We start from the raw sequence: 18,311 nt of genomic DNA on the forward strand, positions 1-18,311 counted from the left end.
TCAATGTTGTTTCTGTTTACTCTGATGTTCCGCCAACCAACGAAAACCTTTTTTACCCTGTGATTGGCACCAATAGGAGATTTAAAAATGTAGAGTATGCTGCAAATCAGAGGCATATTTTATGAGAAAGAAAATTATTGAAATTACATTTTTTTGTATTTATGGTCAATATTAGGACAATTGGTAAGCAAGTGTGATGGTGAAACCACTCCAATGGTGTCCCGGCTGGAAGAGTTGTATAATGTTGTTACAGGGCTATAAGAAAAATCTGGGTTTTCCAACTCATAGTGCTTTAAATAATTGTAAGAAAAAGTTATTATTGTTACAGGGCTAAAAGAAAAATCTGGGTTTTCCAACTCATAGTGCTTTAATAATTGTAAGAAAAAGTTACAACACCTGTGACCAAAGCTTGTTTTACTTAATAACCGACATTTAAGGTGCTCAGGCCTGAACTAAAAAAAAAAAATAAAAAAAATGATGAATTGAGGTGGAATGACCTGACAGTTTTAGGGAATTCTGAAAGAGATGATCATAGTTCTCTAAATATACCTGAAGTTTCACCATCTCCACCACCTGTTAGCTGATTGTTGCAGCTCAGAGAATGAGTCGCATAGTTTTGAGGAGCCGGATCAATCCCACCTGCCAGAGCAACAAGCCACATTCAGAAATCATGTTATTCAACCGTGGCTTGATTCTCTGCTTGTCAGGACAGGAGTGCGGTTGATACAGTGGAAGCGTAGATATGCAGAGAGATGGATGATAAGGTAGATAAACAGACAGATGGGTGAGATACATGGAAAAGATAAGACGAGAGGTAGAAAAACAACTGCATCTTCTTTTTGCTAAAGGCGAATACCTTCATGCTGTGTGTGTGTGTGTTTGTGCAGGTGAAGGTGTCGGACTCGGTGAATGAGGTGGAGCTGGAGGGTTTAACTCCAGCCACCGAGTACACGGTGACGGTTTACGCCATGTATGGAGAGGAGGCCAGCGACCCCATGACCAGCCAGCAGACCACATGTGAGTCTCACCCAACCACATAAACAGCAAGTCCATCTTAAAAAAAAAACCTTACAAACAGCAAGTCTGCCTAAAACCAACCCTCAAATGTATCTAATCCATCCCCTCTTTCACCCAGAGTTCTCAGCAGCAGGCTAAAAGCTGAGTTAGTGTGCATAAAGTGTGTTCATTTTTCACCTTCAGTTCAAGTGTCCCTTTCAGGATATCATTTTGAATCTTACCCCTCTGAACTCCAAATAGTTTCTGTATCTGTTACATTTTTTACTGACTGTGGGGTCATTTTTCACTGCAATATAAAGTCCTGCACCTCTATGGAAACAGCACAACCACGACTAGAAGTAGAGATAACTCAGAAATATCTTCTTTGCAGTTTGACACAGTTAAATACCACAAGTCATAAAAACAAAAAGAACAAGAGTGGAATTTCTTTGATTATTCATTTAACCAAAAAATTATAAAAGGGTCATTTCATGTGGTTTCAATAATGGGTGTTGCTGCACCATCTAGAAATTGGCTACATTTTCTTGTGATGGAAGATAGACACAAAACAACGTTCCATGCAAAAAATTAGAGCTCTAGCTCTATTAGTTCCAAACTTATGGGATCTTGAATTTCTTAGAATTTGGGCTTAAACTCACCCCCTAAATCCTCGCCTAGGATTTTGCACTATTTCACTGCTTATTTTTCAGCTTCTCGACATAATTGTTGGCTGAAATTTGGCAGACAAGCTCACAGCAACCATCTGACATCACAGGTAGCCTCACAGCCTCCTAGCTACTCTCTATAGACTACAGGAGCCTTCTAAAAAAATGCTAAAAATTAAGAAAAACACACTCGCGAGTAGGTTTTAGGGGTCTAAATTTACTAGAAATGTTATAAATGTTGACCCAAGGACCACTCTGTCCTATTCTAAACAAAATTGTATGATAACGTACAAAGTTGGAGACTTCTGGGGGTATCATATAGAAAGATATGAGCTGCTAAAGTATGTACCCCACAAAAAGTGACCAATTTTGGTGAGGCCAAAAGGCAATGTGGCACAGGTGGTAGAGATCTATAAATTTGTATAAAATATCTTCCATCATTCTACTACAAGCCTACAAAATCCTGGTTTGGCTTATTTCCTCCTTCATGGTCAATCATACACTTGAAGGGAACCCCTATAACCTGCTTGCGAACCTATGTTTTTATATGAACTGAATGATGGTGGAATGGTGTGGCACAGGTGCTACAAATCTATTAATTTGTATAAAATATCTTCCATCATGGTACTACAAGCCTACAAAATTCCGGTTTGGCTTATTTCCTCCTTCATGGTCAACCATACACTTGAAGTGAACCCCTAGAACCTGCTTGCGAACCTATGTTTTTATATGAACTGAATGATGGTGGAATGGTGTGGCACAGGTGCTACAAATCTATTAATTTGTATAAAATATCTTCCATCATGGTACTACAAGCCTACAAAATTCCGGTTTGGCTTATTTCCTCCTTCATGGTCAACCATACACTTGAAGTGAACCCCTAGAACCTGCTTGCGAATGTATGTTTTGCATTATATGAATTGAATTTTGTTGATATATCTTTTTTTCTTTTGCAGAAAACTGAGCTGAAGATAGAGTAAAAGTCCTGCCCATATGATGGTGTTGGTGCCTGACATGTTGTAGTATAACTGTAGTGTAGCACTACACTACAGTTATACTACAACATGTCAGACACCAAGAGAAGAGAAACCAAACTGAAATTTTGAAGGCTTCTAGCAGCATGATAGAAGATAATTTATTCAGGGTTACAGATCTCTACCACCTGTGCCACACCATTCCACCATCATTCAGTTCATATAAAAACATAAGTTCGCAAGCAGGTTATAGGGGTTCACTTCAAGTATATGACTGACCATGAAGGAGGAAATAAGCCAAACCGGGATTTTGTAGGCTTGTAGTAGAATGATGGAAGATATTTTATACAAATTTATAGATCTGTAGCACCTATGCCACATCGCCTTCCGGCCTCACCAAAATTGGTCACTTTTTGTGGGGTACATACTTTAGCAGCTCATATCTTTCTATATGATACCCCCAGAAGTCTCCAACTTTGTAAGTTATCATACAATTTTGTTTAGAATAGGACAGAGCAGTCCTTGGGTCAACATTTATAACATTTCTAGTCATTTTAGACCCCTAAAACCTACTCTGCGAGTGTGTTTTTCTTAGTTTTTAGCATTTTTAGAAGGCTGCTGTAGTCTGTAGAGAGTAGCTAGGAGGCTATGAGGCTACATGTGATGTCAGATGGTTACTGTGAGCTTGTCTGCCAAATTTCAGCCATCAACAATGTCTAGAGGCTGAGTAATAGGCACTTAAATAGTACAAAATCCTAGGCGAGGATTTAGGGGGTGGGTTTTGGTCCAAATTCCAGAAATTTGAAGAAGTCATAACTTTGGAACGAGTAGAGATAGAAACCTATAATTTTGCACGGAAAGTTCTATTGTAACTATCTTTAAGCACATAAAACCCTGAGAAACTTGTCAATGGTGCAGCAACCACTTTTCTGGAAGTTGTGTGTTTTCACATGAAATGACCCAAAAGCCTGAAATCAACACCTGCAATATTATTCCCATGCCCACAGGTGTTGCCAGTACTGACAAAAATATTCAATATACTACACACAACATTGAGATTTTATTGCACAGGCATTTATTTTGTTTCCATACTTGTCTCCTCTCTGAACATATCCTGCAGTTCAACCCAGTCCAGCTGTCTTAGAATTTTAGTTTTATGACTGTTGGTTGCAGTTGCCTCATTTATGGCTTCAGTGATGCACTGAATAGCACAGAATTATTATTATTATTATTATTGCATGATATGTTTGATGCAATTGTTTTAGTTTTAAATCGGACCAATAGAATATAGTGATATTAAATGAAATATCACAATATTAAGCTTGTATTTGGTTATTTTTCCCCACAAAACTGAAATTCACACATGGTTAGTTCCAGCACCGTCTGAAAGTAGAAAATCCAATGATTTTTTTCATTTAAAAAAAAATTTGTTACCTATTTAAAAAGTACTGTGTCTTTTAAACCTACCAGTGGGTTTTGGGGTTCAGAGACTTAAACTAATCTACAACAACATACTTTAATTTTTGACTATTAAATATAGCCGTACTCTATCTCAACATTGCTTGATTTTATCATAGAAGAAAAAGCAGAAATATGCAATTATACTGTGGATAGATAAAAAAAATCTACAGCTGCAAGTTTGAGGAACCTGAGGTATTTGGTGCAGAAATCATTTTACTGAAGAGTTACAGTCATTTGAGAATACAAATAATTATTTTGTGAGCAGCATATATATTATTAAGAATGTTGTTTTCTGCAGTTTTCTGTTATATACAATATCTGTGAAACTTCTCAAATGGTTCATTTATCTTGAGAACCAGGCAAACTTTTGAGATGTCAGATTGGTCGTGACAGAGATGAAGAGAAGCTCACATCAACAAGCTTTACTAGCTGCTGATGAAACTCGGTTTTATTAAATTTACAGCAGATTTTCTGAATCTCTGATCTCAAGTTGCTGCTGTGCTCTTCTCTGAAAACAGTCATTTTCCACAGGACGTTTAGATTTCCCACACCTCTCCCAGAAGACATCCAGTTTTTCTGTGAAGGCTGCTTGCTTTTCCTTCCAGTGAAGTTTCTAGAGATCCGATGAGAAGAGGAAACCATCTTCTTCCTTCCAAACACTAATTTCTCTGACTGGCTCTAAATCTCTGCTTGAGATTTCTCTAATCAGCGGAATCAGTTGCTCTATTTCAGTTTACTTTCCGTTTGCACAGCGTTTGCTTGCGGCGGCGTGCCTCATCCAGAACAGCAGCTGCAGTGTGTTCGAGTCACGTCTCGGCACGTTTTCTGCCTCTGATACGACGAGCGGATGGCGATGCCGGAATCATAGCATGGCGCCAGCTTCCAGCTTCCTCCTTGCAAAGCTATTTTTTGCCCGTCACTTTCATTCCTGAGAGTTTTGAAAGCTTCGTGAAAGTGGCTCCCCCGGATCCCCACCACGCTCAGTAATTAACGTTTTACGAAGACTCCTTTAAGGCTTGAGGCCTGCGGCTTTATGTCAGGGCATGTTTATGTCTTTATGATGTGTGCAGGGCTTTGAATGCAGGTTAGATTAGGATGCCAGGAGGCAAACCAAGGTCGTTTTTTTTTAAAGGGGTGGAGCCTTAAGTCTCTTAAATTCCCATTCAGACTTTTATTTGCATGCATTTAGTCAGTTACCAACTGCATTTATGAGTCGTTATTTATAATCATGTGTATTTAATCATTCATTCATTTAGACATAAATTCCTGCTGATAATTAGTTTTGCTTCCTGTTGATTAATTTCTGTGTACGATTGGGATAAATATTCAGTGCATCTGCGCCTTTCCTGCTCATGTTCCTTTTTTACTCAGTGTGGAGTCATTTTACACGACAATATAACGTCCTTCACCTCTGTGTAAACAGTGTGACCATGACTAGTATTAGAGAGAATCAAAAATGCCCAAAACAACTCAAAATGTGTCAAAGAATTGGCCCACATTACTTGAAACTTGACAAAATGTCTCACAAATTTTCCAAAATGACAGGGGAAAAAAACGGCAACAACTTGTACAAAATGACTCAAAACTTCTTCAAAATGACTCCTAATCTGTCATCTTTCACTGCAACATAAAGTCTTTCAACTCTATAACAACACAACCATGACTAGAAATAGAGAGAACTCAGAAATGTCCAAAACTACTCAAAATGTAACTACTCAAAAGGGTGTCAAAACTTGAAACTTCACGAAATGATAGAAAAAATGGCAAGACTTGTACAAAATTATTCAAAACTTCCTCAAAATTTCTTTAGAAGAATGTCGAAAATTCCCTTTCATTAATAAAAAAAAATTGCTCAAAACCTGCAATTTTCCACTTCAATATAAAATTTTGCACCTCTATGGGAACAACACAACCATGACTAGAAGTAGAGAGAAATGTCTTCTGTGCAATAAGGCACCGATTTAATGTTATAAATCATTTCTTGGATTATTAATTTCACAAAAAATAAAAATAAATAAAACACCAGGAATCACGGTTGACCATGCTTTACCAAGTGCTCACAGGTGTTACCAACAGTAGAGTAAATAGTGACTTACTCTACGTTGCATAATTGTGCACCAATTTCTCAGAATGGCTTTCAGAAATTCTTCTCCATTTTTCCTGCAAAATTCCTTCACATGCCGAATGTTTGAGGGTTTTTCGTTCATGTTAAAAACCCACCCACAACATTTCAATTCAATTCAGTTAAATTTGATTTTATTTACGTAACACCAATTCCAGGTCAAATTGTCTCAAAACGCTTTTCAGAACCTGAACTCCCAGAGCAAGCTCTAAAGCAACAGTGGCAAGGAAAACACCATTTTAACAGAGAAAAAACCTTAAACAGAACCCGGCTCTTTATGTGGGGGGACCCATCTGCCTGCTGGCTGGCAAGTTGTGAGGGACAGAAAAGGTAGAGAGGCTGAGGGGTAGAGAGGTGGAGAGGTAGAAGGGTAGAGGTAGAGGGGTGGAGAGGGGGAGAGATGGGAGATGAGAGGGGTGGGGAACAAGGAACATACAACACACAATTGGATACAAGTATGATAAGATAGATGATATGTACAAAGTACAAGCTAACATTGAAGCTGATTCATACTTTACTGTTATGGTATACAGCTCTGGCATTAAATATACTACATATATAGCTGGTAGAAAAATTCAAACACTATGTGGATGAGCATATCAAGTATAGTGAGGGTGATGCAAAGTCGACTGGTGGAAATGGGCAGCTGGAAGCAGTGGGCTGGAGGAAGGTCAGCAGCAGCATCCCACAGTGGACATGGTGGAGACTAGGTCAGTTGGTAGGACAGCAACTGACTGGACAATTTCTTCTTTTTAAACCATTGTTTGGTGGATTTGCTGGTTAGCTGTCCTGTTAAAACATCCACTTAAACCTCAGTTTCGAATGCTTAAAAGCAGATTTTGATGTGACACAGGATTCTTAGTTGAGTTAATAATTGCAAGTTGACCCTGCCCTGAGGCAGTGAGGCAACCCCAAACATGATATTTCCACCACCATGCTTCACAGTTATAGTTCTTCTCCTCAAAAGCATTTGAACATGCTGACTGCTACTGTGGCCAAACCAGAATATTTTTGATCCGACTGTCCAGAGCACGACAGACCAGCGACCTGTCCAGGGTGCCCCCTGCCTTCGCTCAAGTCAGCTGGGATAAGCTCCAGCACCCCCCGCAACCCTAATGAGGATAAAGCGGTGTATAGAGGATGGATGGATGGATGTCCAGAGCACTTTTTTCCCCAAAAGTCCTGCTCCTTGTTTATTGGCTAGTTTCAGTTTTGTTGCTTTTTGGACAACAAAGGCTTGTTTTCCTACCATGACTTGATTGCAGATTGAATGTGGGCATCAACAGCTGCAAATGAAACTTTGGGCTTCTAAGAATAAGAAAGGTTCCAATGTTGGCATCAAATCTGAAACCCATATTCTACTTCGATGGATTTTAAGACCTGATCAGTGTTGGGGTGTACTTACCTTTTCCATACAAGTGATCTGATTTGTTTCTTTTTATTTTAATAACAAAAATGACTGCCAAGGGTCAATTTCTTGTGTTATTTTTTTGACTATACAGTATGCTCTTTATTACGTATTATATATACCAGAATGAATCGCTCGATTTTCTATTTTCCGACCGTCCTTGAGCTACTCATTTAAATGCAGTTCTTTTGGGAAACATAACCAAATCTCAGCTTGAAATTGTGATGTTTCATCAAAATCACTTTATCCTAAGAGTCTCATTTAAAAGTTTTTGAAAAAATAAATTGTTTACCCCAGATTCTGTTAAAAATTAAAAATTCTGCACCCCTTGGCACAACTGTGAAGCTATTAGTGACAGTCATGTGACTAAAAGTTACTTTTCAGCTGAACTGCAGGCAGTGTTTAGACAGTAGAATGGAGAAAAGATATAAATACCGTAAATCAAAAATATTAGTAAAATATCTGTTGCATATAAAGCCACTATTTTTCCAATATTGGTAGCAGCTGTGGGACATGGAAAATGTTATACTGATATAAATAATTATTACAAAATAAAAAATCTAAGAAATTCAGCTTTAATTGTTTCCTTTTAATGATTTTTGGTATTAAAACCGTGCCTTACACAGAAAACATTTTTGCATCTCTCCACATCTAGACCTTGTTGTGCTTGTTCCACAGAGGTGCAAGACTTTGTTTAGTGAAAAATGAGCCCATAATGAGTGTTGCAGGGAAAGGCTGAGAAACTGCTTGAAATTCAGAGGGTTAAAGAATAAAACTTGCTAATAAATAAAAAAAAAAAACACACCTTTTAAGAGAAACAAAAACATTTTTTAAACTTTTTTGAGAGAAGCTTCCTCTTTGCAGACACATTCAGAGGACTCCTGTTGAGCTGCAGCATCATCAAAAGGATTTTTTTTTTTTAATGTGGAAGCTACCTTTATGTGGATTCTTTTGGAAACTTTGGAGACTTGACTATCTTTAAACTTTTTAATTTCACATCCTCCCCATTCCTATGCTGACCCCGACACAACCTCTGGTAACAACAGTCGCTCCTTCACTTCCTCTCAGCTGCTTTGTATTCATTCTGACCCTCGGTATAATTGAGGTGAGGCAACAGTGGGTGCTATCGGATTTTCCTTTTTTTTTTCTTTTAAAAGTGACAACAGATCATTAATTCAAAGCAGAAAAGTTTCCGAGCGCCAGATTGAATCTGATTCTGGGCCTGAATTTAGGAAATGTGAAGGCAGATAGTTTTTTATTTTTATTAGACCTTTGTCGTGCCTCAGAGACAGCATGAAAAAAATGAATTAGACAGAGGAAGTAGAGACAGAGCCGGAGGGAGTGTGAGTAATGTAATGAGGTTCTGTCCACTTTATAATTAAAATCCTGCAGTCCAATAACCCTTGTTCAAATCCCCATGAGTGTTTGTGTGGAATCAGAAGCCGTGATAACAGCAGCTCTGTTTAAATCAAACGTCTTATTACAGCTCGGCTGTGTTTGTTTTGTGTTTCTGCTGCTGAATGAGCTCCAACACAACAGCAACTCCATGAATACTGTCATTTTTACAGAATGAGGTATATATTTAACCAAATAATCATTACTAAAGGGTTTGCTGTGATCTTAAAATGCACTTTTATTTGCTTTTTTTGCTCATAAACTAATGCAAGCACTTCAATGAGGAGGTATTCAGGTGGGAAAAGGAAAATGTATTTGGTGGTTACGTTCTGGTATAAAAGTGAAACCACAGAGCATCTGTCAGGAAAAAAAACTGTACTGTGGTAAGTAAAAGCTTCATAAAATTACTTTTTTTTTTTTTACCGTGTGGATTTATTTTTTGCCTTTTAGTACCACTGATCCCTGCAAGGAACCTTCGTTTCTCAGACGTGGACCACAGTTCGGCCCGGCTCACATGGGACTCGGCCTCCAGGAAGGTCAAAGGCTACAGAGTGATGTACGTGAAGACCAAAGGAGTCCAGACCAATGAGGTGAGAGCATTCTGCAGGAAGTAATAAGGATCAACTGATATGAGGCTTTTTTTAGAGTCGATTACTGGTGATCAAGGAAGGCTGATAACCAATATTTGGACCTGTTATACATTAAACAGAATGTTTTAACAGGATACGATAGCAGGAACCTGTCATTCATAACTAGATGTTGTTAAGAGTCACTATAGCTGAATATGTATTAAATCAGGATGCTCTCCTCTGTTTATGAGGGATTTACTGAGATAGATTAGATTGTCTCCTGCTGTTCCATTCTCTTAACCTTTCGCTGTTCTGTCACTTGCCCACTAAGGTCCACATCTTAAAGCTGTATTAATTATTGTTTTCCAGATTCTGTTTCATGTTAATCTGTGGCTGCCTTCTAGCTTAGCTGCCAGCCGTTTTTGTAGCTAACTTTCGACTTGTGTTTCCTGATCCGTTTTTGCTGCATGAGAGACATTTGTTAGTGACGACAAACAGCGAGAGGAGGCTGCATCAGATTTGAAGTGGTGCATTTCAATTATCAATAATTGGTCAATAAAAATACAGATAAATGGAAAATTGCCAAATGTAGTCCACCGTAACTGCCCATTTGTTGGAGTTGCCACATCAGTTGTCCAGAACAAACCAAAAGCATAAGGCTAAATCAACCAGATCTGATGATTATTTGGTCCTGTGTCTAAAGGTGGATGTTGGCAGCGTGACAACCTGGTTGCTAAGGAACCTGACCTCCCTGACTGAGTACACAGTTGGTGTCTTTGCCATCTACGATGAAGGACAAGCCGAGGCCGTGACCGACAGCTTCACTACCAGTAAAATATGTCATTAGGATGCTGGAATTCTTATAATAGTCCTCTCTAGGATTTTGCTAACCGGGACTGTTTGTGTGTCGCTGCAGAGACCGTTCCAGACCCAGTGGATCTGAAGAGCAGGGACATCTCTACAGAAAGCTTCAGGGTGTCATGGACACACCCGGCAATGGACGTGGTGCTGTACAGGCTCATCTGGACGCCCACCGATGGAGGAGACAGTGAGGAGGTTTGTATCAAGCTTCCCAAAGATCCTAAACTTCTGTTCCTAAACTCTTATTCCATTCATTCACTACCGCCACTTGATGTCTCAAGACAATATGTGTCCTCATCTCTAGAATAAGTACTGCCCTTCTAGCAGTTGAAAAGATTCCAGTGCAACCACAACATGCAGATTATTTAGACATGATACCCATCCAACATCTGTAGGATGTCCTGGATGTCCAAAAATGTCATTCAGTGGTCCATAAATGTCCATCAACTTCACTCAGGCCTCCATGAAGAGTGGGACAACACTCCACAAGCTAGTATCGACAAGCATATTAAACCTATGCATTATAGATATTGAAATAAAAACTTCAAATCATTGGTTATTCCATTCATTTGCTGCCATCATTTGACGTATCAACAAGATGACACATGTTCTGATGTCTCCAAGAGTGGGACAACCCTTCACAAACCAGTATCAACGAGCAGATTTATGACTCGTTACTGACTTTTCCATTTTCCATCTGTCCATTATCATTTTATGACATCCATTCTGTTGCAAAGATCCAATGTATTGGACCAATAAATGCCCTATTATTCACCCTATGGGTCATTCCACTTAGAAAGGACAGAAATTACTATAATATTATATGCTGCTTTGATATTTTTGTTCAGTATAATTGGTTGACTCTGAAACTATGAAATGCGCTAAACTTTCTCAGCTTCTTTTTGGTCTGTTTCAGTTGTACATTTCCATCAAATGCTGATTTTTATTCGTCTGTTTCAGGTTCTACTAAATGGGAATATCAACACCTATGTGATAACAGGATTGAACCCCTCTACAGAGTACGAAGTCCTTCTGGCCGCCATCTACGCCAACGAGGTCGAGAGCGACGAGGTGATCCTGGTTGAATCGACTGGTAAATTCAACGTTCCTACAACTCCAGGAAATTCTGCTTTTCCAACTGTGCTCATGTTTTAAATGTCTTCACAGTAATTAGTCTGTTGCTCCGGCTGCTTTGCCAGCTTGTTTTGTTCATCACGGAGCCAATTTGTCATCTTACGTTTTATCTATTTTCTGTTCGTACGTCTGTAAACCGATGAGAGAGGACAGCATTTTCCAGTTTGAAACTAACATCAGAGGATCCTTTAAACTCTGAGAAATTCTTCATCATGCAGATCAATTAAATATTTTTTAATTTAATTTTTCAGTTGAAAGAACAACCACCATCGCTACAACCACCAAGACCACAGCAGGTAAACATTTCAGCTGTAGTCATGAATTTTATCCATTTCTTCTTAACCTGATTTGTTTTATCTTCCTGCACCTCCTCCCCTTCGTCTATTTGGCCATTTGAATACCTCTTCTTGCTCCTCTTTATGTCAGTTTCTGTTCTTTAGTATCTGTAATCAACATGCTGGAGGTGAATTTTGCCAGATTCAGTTTAATCCTCAGAACTCAAAGCAATTTCTGTCCATTTTTACTCACTGTGAGCTCATTTTTCACTGCAATTTAAAATCCTGCACCACTGTGGAATTAGAACAACCATGACTGGAAGCAGAGAGAACTTAAAAATGTCCTCTGTGCAATACGACACATGTAAGGCACCATGACTCATAAAAGAAGAACAAACAAAAGTTGAGTACTTTTGATAATTTAACCTACAAAACTTGAAAAGAAACTGAAATCAGCTAGTGCAGTATTTTGTCTTCATAAGTGTTACCAACACTGTAAAAAAGAGCAATAGTGTAGCTATTTTACTACTTGCATTGTCTCCTTTCTGTTCAACGCAGCCTGCAGTTCAAGATAAAGTTTTGTAGTTGTGCAGATGAGCAGAACATGTGTTTTTTTTGTTTTTGTTTTTTTACTCAAATTTAGTTAGCATAAATGTTTTTTTGGAGGGGGATTAATGTAATCTTTTAATGAGACATGTAGAATAAAATGATTGTGGCAAAATATCATAATTTAAAGCTTAGATTTGGTTAATTTTCCAACCGAACATCCCTTGAGAGATGAGTAATTCAAAGATTTGCTGGAAAATTGGAAATCTCTCTGTTTTCTCTATAATTGTGAATTTTGGTTATTTAAAAAAACAAAAACAAAACAAAAAACATGCCAATCAAACCTGCTGTTGGGTTTATGACATTTCTGCCATTAGTTGAATTGCAGGTATTTTACTTTGAAGGAGAAGGTCACAGCATTTTGTCGGGTATACTGAACATTATTAAAGGGAAAGTGTTTGCACAGGATTCAGTAAAATAAATAAATAAATAAATAAATAAAACTATCACTTGACAAAAATTTCGATTGTTAGGCTGGACTTCAGGCTGTGTTTACATAGAGGAAAGAGCAAACAAGAATAGAGCCTGAAGAAAGTAAAACATATTTTCTCAATAAAGTAAAAGCAACATGGCTCAAAAAAGGGTATACAGAGGAGCACGTTATTGAAAGATATATTCAGCATGGTGAAACATCTGTCTCACGTTGATATGCAGAGTAATCTGTAAGTGTTTGTTGAGGTTTCAAAAATGTAAATTTCTGCGTATCTATGGTATGTAGAGCCACCTTTTTTTCTTTTTTAATGATCTGTGGCATGTGTTATACTGCAACAAATACTTTCAGTTCTTGTTATTACTATCTGTGATTGTGTTATTTCCATAGAGGTGCAGCACTTGATATTACAGTGAAAAATGAGCCCACTGTGAGTAGAAATGCAACAGGAGCTAAAAAATATCCAGAGTTAAGAGGCACTAGCATAATGCACATTGGGTATTTATATGTTGAATGCAACAGTGCAGTCATAAAAATTATTTGAACTTTTAATCTGATGTGGTGCAAACAGGAGAGTATAAAGGGGACAATATGTAACAGTGTTGAAAAGATGTTTCAAGAACTTCTTTTTAAAACTTTCAAGTGATACTGAAGATAAATCAGGTCCAGATTAGGAAAAGATCGCACAGCTAATATCTGATTTCAAGTTTTCTGTCGTGGTTTCACTGATTTGTAAATCTATTCTCATGTCTCCACGCTGATCTGCCATCATGATGGACGTCAGATGTATTTTCCAGGGAAAAGTTTTCATACTAATATAAATTTGAGAAAATTAAATGCCAGAATCATATGATAAACAGTTGATATTTGACTTCATTGATCTGCAGCTTGATTTTTCCTCCCTGTGATCCTGCAGCTCCTCGTTTCGGAGTGAGGAATATGAGGGTCGATGAGGAAACCACCTTCAGTCTGCGGGTCTCCTGGCAGCCTGTCGACTACAGAAACGTCCGACATTATCGACTGAGCTACATCAGCGCTAAGGGAGATCGAGCAGAGGAGACGGTAAGACGCTGGGAGAGTGTTCACTGTATTTTACACAGGGACATCTGAATGATGTGCATTGATTTTCCTTTTGGATTTCTCTTTGGATTCCCTGAAACAGACCAGAATATGTAATTGATCACTTTTAGCCACCAGGCCTTTGGTTTTAAAACTTTATCTGGTTGACTTTTTCAAGATCTTCAATTAACTTGATCAGTGTTGGTTATTTATGCTACCAGTTGAGTGGCAGGTGTGATTGGCTGTAGTTGCATCTCGCTACTCTTTATAAATTTTCATGATTTCATACACAAAAATATCTGTTCTACAGCTATAAAATGCTTGAGAAGCATCTTTGACAAGTTTATAAAGCTTGTTTCTTCATTTGAAAGCAGTGTTCACTCTGGTACCCCAAAGCCCAGCACAAGAAATTAGTCAAAAACGTTGTCAGAACATCCAGATGTGTTTTTTAAACCACTCCCAGTTTATATTGATTTCTTTACTAGCGCTGTGTATTCAGGTTGCAGTCTCCAGGTGGACTGGTCTACTGATCGGTCAATTTGCTCTCATTATGCCAGATTCTCATTGGTCGGTCAACCTGTCATGTAACTTTCATAAGGAGGAAACCTCTACATCAACAGGCTTCCAAGAATAATCCACTATTTTTGGTGGTGCAAACAATAGTCCGCCTGTGAGCACCCTGGCGTTTCTTAATTTGAACTGACCCAACCTAGTAGAGCCTTGTTAGGTGAAACTTAGCTAATGTTGACTGAACACAGAGTTAGCTCAAAACTCAAAGAAGCTGTTGTTGTGGCAGAATTTTATTTAAAAGGACGGACAGAAAGTTGAGTGTTAACTTTATCAACAGCACTTTGGGTTTTGTGTCCTGCTTTTGGACTCTTTGGTGTGTGGAAGAGTTGGAGATCAAACTGCCAACCTTAGAAAAGTGGACAATCAAGACACCTGATAGCTCAAACTTTTTCTACATTTTAGGAAAGTAGTACAATGCTACTGTTCTACACATAGAACACAGGAAAGCAGCATTTGTCTTTGTGGAGGTTTTAGGTCTCATTTTGTGTCTCATTTCTGTCATTTTGTTTCTCTTTGTGATGGTCTCGTGTCTCTTAAATGATCTTTTATTTCTCTAAGGTTTCATTTTATTATGGTAGTCTTGTGTCTCTTTTGGGGGAAGTTGTGTCTGTGGTTATTTTGTGTCTCCTTGTGGACGTTTTGTGTGTCTTTGTGGTCATTTTGTGTCACTTTACAGTTGTTTTGTGTCTCATTATAGTTGTCTTGTCTCTTTAGGGTTGTTTTGTGTCTCTCTCTTGTCATTTTGTGTATTTTTATGGTGGCTACGTGTCTCTGTGGTCATTCTGTGTCTCTTTGTGGTTGTTTTGAGTCTCTGTGTTTTTTTTGAGTCTCGTTGTGGTGGTTTTGTTCCTAATTCTGAACTGGGGAAGACTGGTTTTCCACTTGCAGTTAAAGACACTGATTAAATGAAGGACGTCTAAAGAAAAGCTATAACATGACCACTATCACAAAAGTGATACTGAGGAGGGTTTTTAGTTCCTTACTTTGATTTACACAACCACAGCCAACTCAACAGTACTTTTGGCACTTCGGGCCATGAAATCAACATTTATTTAGCATTTTAATGTATTCCTACCAAGCATGCTCGCACACAGTTGCTACACACGCATAAAGTAAATCTCCAGCAGACAATAAGCACATGTTTTTGCATCAGGGTTTGTTTTCTGTAAAAGTCTTCTCTCTCTCTGCCTGTCTGTTGTGGCTCATTAGTATGAAAACCTGCCATTCTCTCTCTCATGAAACCAACTCTTTGAAGATCTGCCACCGCTTTCATCATCATTATCTTCCTCTCCTCTCTTCTGCTGAGGACACTCAGAAGGGCTGCCATCGACTTCAGCAAACTCTGTCTTTGTCTGCGCTCCTTCCTTATCTCCATGGAGGAGTTTTAATCTGAAGGCCTGCCATCATCTTCATCAATAGTCGCCCTTCCTTCTGTTGACACTCTTAAAACTGCATCGCTACCCAATTGCTGAAATCTTTACTCAACGGCCCATCTGAGTCAGACTCATCTACAAACTTCCCGCTGATTATAGTTAGTGTAACTTCTACAGCCTGCACTACGTCTAAACTGTAAATTATCAAAAACAGTTCTACAGCATAAGAACATAAGAAATATCCCGAACTGGAGGATCTATAATCCTGTCATTACAAAGACAACAACAGGAGGACAAGATAATTCCTGCTGAGCCATAGCTGTGGAGTTTGGCCCTTCAGGTTTGAGAAATCAAGTTTAAACAGTGAGTGTCCACATATGATTTGGAAGCAAACTTCTGCTTGTTGTTTTCATTTATCTCCTGGTGGTGTTTGTGTGTTTGTACTTCAATCTCCTTATGATGAAGCTTCAGTATGACAATAGTAGAGCTGAAGTCAACTAAAGAAAATCTCAGTCAACTGAAATTAATCCCATTTTTTCAAAAATCCACAGGTTAGCTGTAGATGAACTCAATGTCCCACAGATTGTTATTATCATTATTGCTATTTTAGCCTAGATGAATTCTAAATAAACATAAAAATTTTTATGTTCATTTAAAGTTAGTATTGGTAGCATATTAACTCATTTGACCCTGGTTATTTCACATTGAAAAGACAGGAACAGACTACATGTCCATATTCTTATGATTTCTGAGTTATTTCTGTTCTTTCTAGAACTATACCAACTGGTGATCTCGGCACAGGAACTACTGATTTAAAATATATATAATGCAGGTTAATGTACAACTGGATGTCGAGATTTTGACTTTGGTTCATCAGTTGGAACAAACAGCAGCCACATCTCCTTTGACATGCTTTTAGGTAAATTGGAGTCAATTGATTCTTGTCTGTCTTTGGTCGATTTGCTTCACTTTTTGTGTATCTTTGTAGATATTTGTCTGTCTTTGACATATCAACAAATCACTTTTCTTGTGGCTCTTGGTATTAGCGTTAAGTAATTTTGCATTTCTTTTCTCTTGTTCTTCATTTGTTTTGCATTTGTTTGTGTTAAGTTTATGCCTCTTCAAGTCAGCTTTAATCTTTTTCTAGACATTTGCGTCTCTTTGGGTCTAATTGTGGTTATTTTGCTTGTCTTTCCGCCCATTTTGCATTTAGTCATGATTATTTTCTGTGTCTCAGTGGTGGTTTTATCTTTGTTTGCATCAAATTAACATCTATTTTTGGTCATTTTTCATCTCTTTTTGGGAAGTCTCTTTGTCTGTGGTCAGTTGATATCTCTCTCCAGTCTTGTTGTGCATCTTTGCAGTTTTTGGTTCTTCTGTTGTTTCATCTGTTTTACATGGTGCAGACTCATTGAGTAAACTGTTAATAAGTTAGACTTAACAAGTCTAATGCAGTGTTATTCACAGGTAGTCTGTTCCTTCCGCTTGCCATAATATTGGATTAATCCTGGAAGGCTGTTGATGTAGGGCTTTTCTTGTTATCAGCAACTCTAGAGACTGATGAGAACATATTTCCCCCAATCAACCCAGCTATAATCTGGACACTACAGCCCTACAAAAACTTTTGACATGTCAGAAATCCATCTGATTGCAGATCATTCAGGCAATTAATCCTTAAATCCTGTTTCCCTTACACGTCAAACTGATGTGGCTAAGATTCAGCCGAATTTGAAGTTAGCTGCAGGTAAAGCTCTGTGGTGTCAGTCTGTCTTTGACTTTGAGGCCCTGTCAAATCTCAGTCCAGAAACCAAAACAAAGGCTTTAACTGTAGCACAGCGTAGTAAAGACTGTTCTTATTTTTATTTTGTTTATCTTTAATATTAACTTCACCGAATCCTAGTCAGACATTAAGTTGCTGAATCCACCTGTGCCACACAGATTCCCAAATGAAAGTTAAATAAAATAAATGCATTTGTAAATTTTACTTTCAGTAGGAGATAATATCATCCCATATTAAATTGGTTAGCTATTCTTTGCATATTTTTTTTGGTACTTGTTTAAGACTTTTTGGCCTGGTTTCCCAGACAGGGATTAAGCCCTAGTTTTAGACTAAATCACATTGTAAACCAGTTACACCTGAATTGGCTTTCTCAGACATGGATTAAAATAGTCTCAGACTTGTTCTAGTCTTGAGTTAAATAATCGTATTCCTTTAAGGGAGACTAGAGCTAATCCAGGTCTAAATCAAGACTTAAATTAAACTTGGACAGAGGCAGGTTTAGCTTCAGAATAAAGGCTGTATGCCTCACAGTGCAGAGTGAAAATTTATTACCTTGACGACATCAATGAAGCTGAAAGACCACCACCAAGACCAGAAAGAAGATTGCTCAGAGATCGAATTAGCCCACTGAAT

General features: G+C 38.2%; 1 protein-coding gene across 3 annotated transcripts in view; it reads left to right on the plus strand.

Annotated features, from left to right (window-relative positions):
• Nucleotides 1-18,311, plus strand: part of LOC110966091 (collagen alpha-1(XIV) chain-like) — a 332,534-nt gene that overhangs the window by 131,448 nt on the left and 182,775 nt on the right. For all 3 annotated transcript variants that reach the window (XM_051955093.1, XM_051955095.1, XM_051955094.1), the window contains 7 exons: nt 888-1,017; nt 9,472-9,611; nt 10,294-10,420; nt 10,507-10,646; nt 11,412-11,544; nt 11,837-11,881; nt 13,813-13,958. In XM_051955093.1, the coding sequence (XP_051811053.1) occupies nt 888-1,017; nt 9,472-9,611; nt 10,294-10,420; nt 10,507-10,646; nt 11,412-11,544; nt 11,837-11,881; nt 13,813-13,958 (861 nt within the window). The remainder of the gene's footprint in view (nt 1-887; nt 1,018-9,471; nt 9,612-10,293; nt 10,421-10,506; nt 10,647-11,411; nt 11,545-11,836; nt 11,882-13,812; nt 13,959-18,311) is intronic.

The sequence above is a fragment of the Acanthochromis polyacanthus genome, chromosome 11, assembly GCF_021347895.1.
Source record: "Acanthochromis polyacanthus isolate Apoly-LR-REF ecotype Palm Island chromosome 11, KAUST_Apoly_ChrSc, whole genome shotgun sequence".
NCBI classification, from domain to species: Eukaryota; Metazoa; Chordata; class Actinopteri; family Pomacentridae; genus Acanthochromis; species Acanthochromis polyacanthus.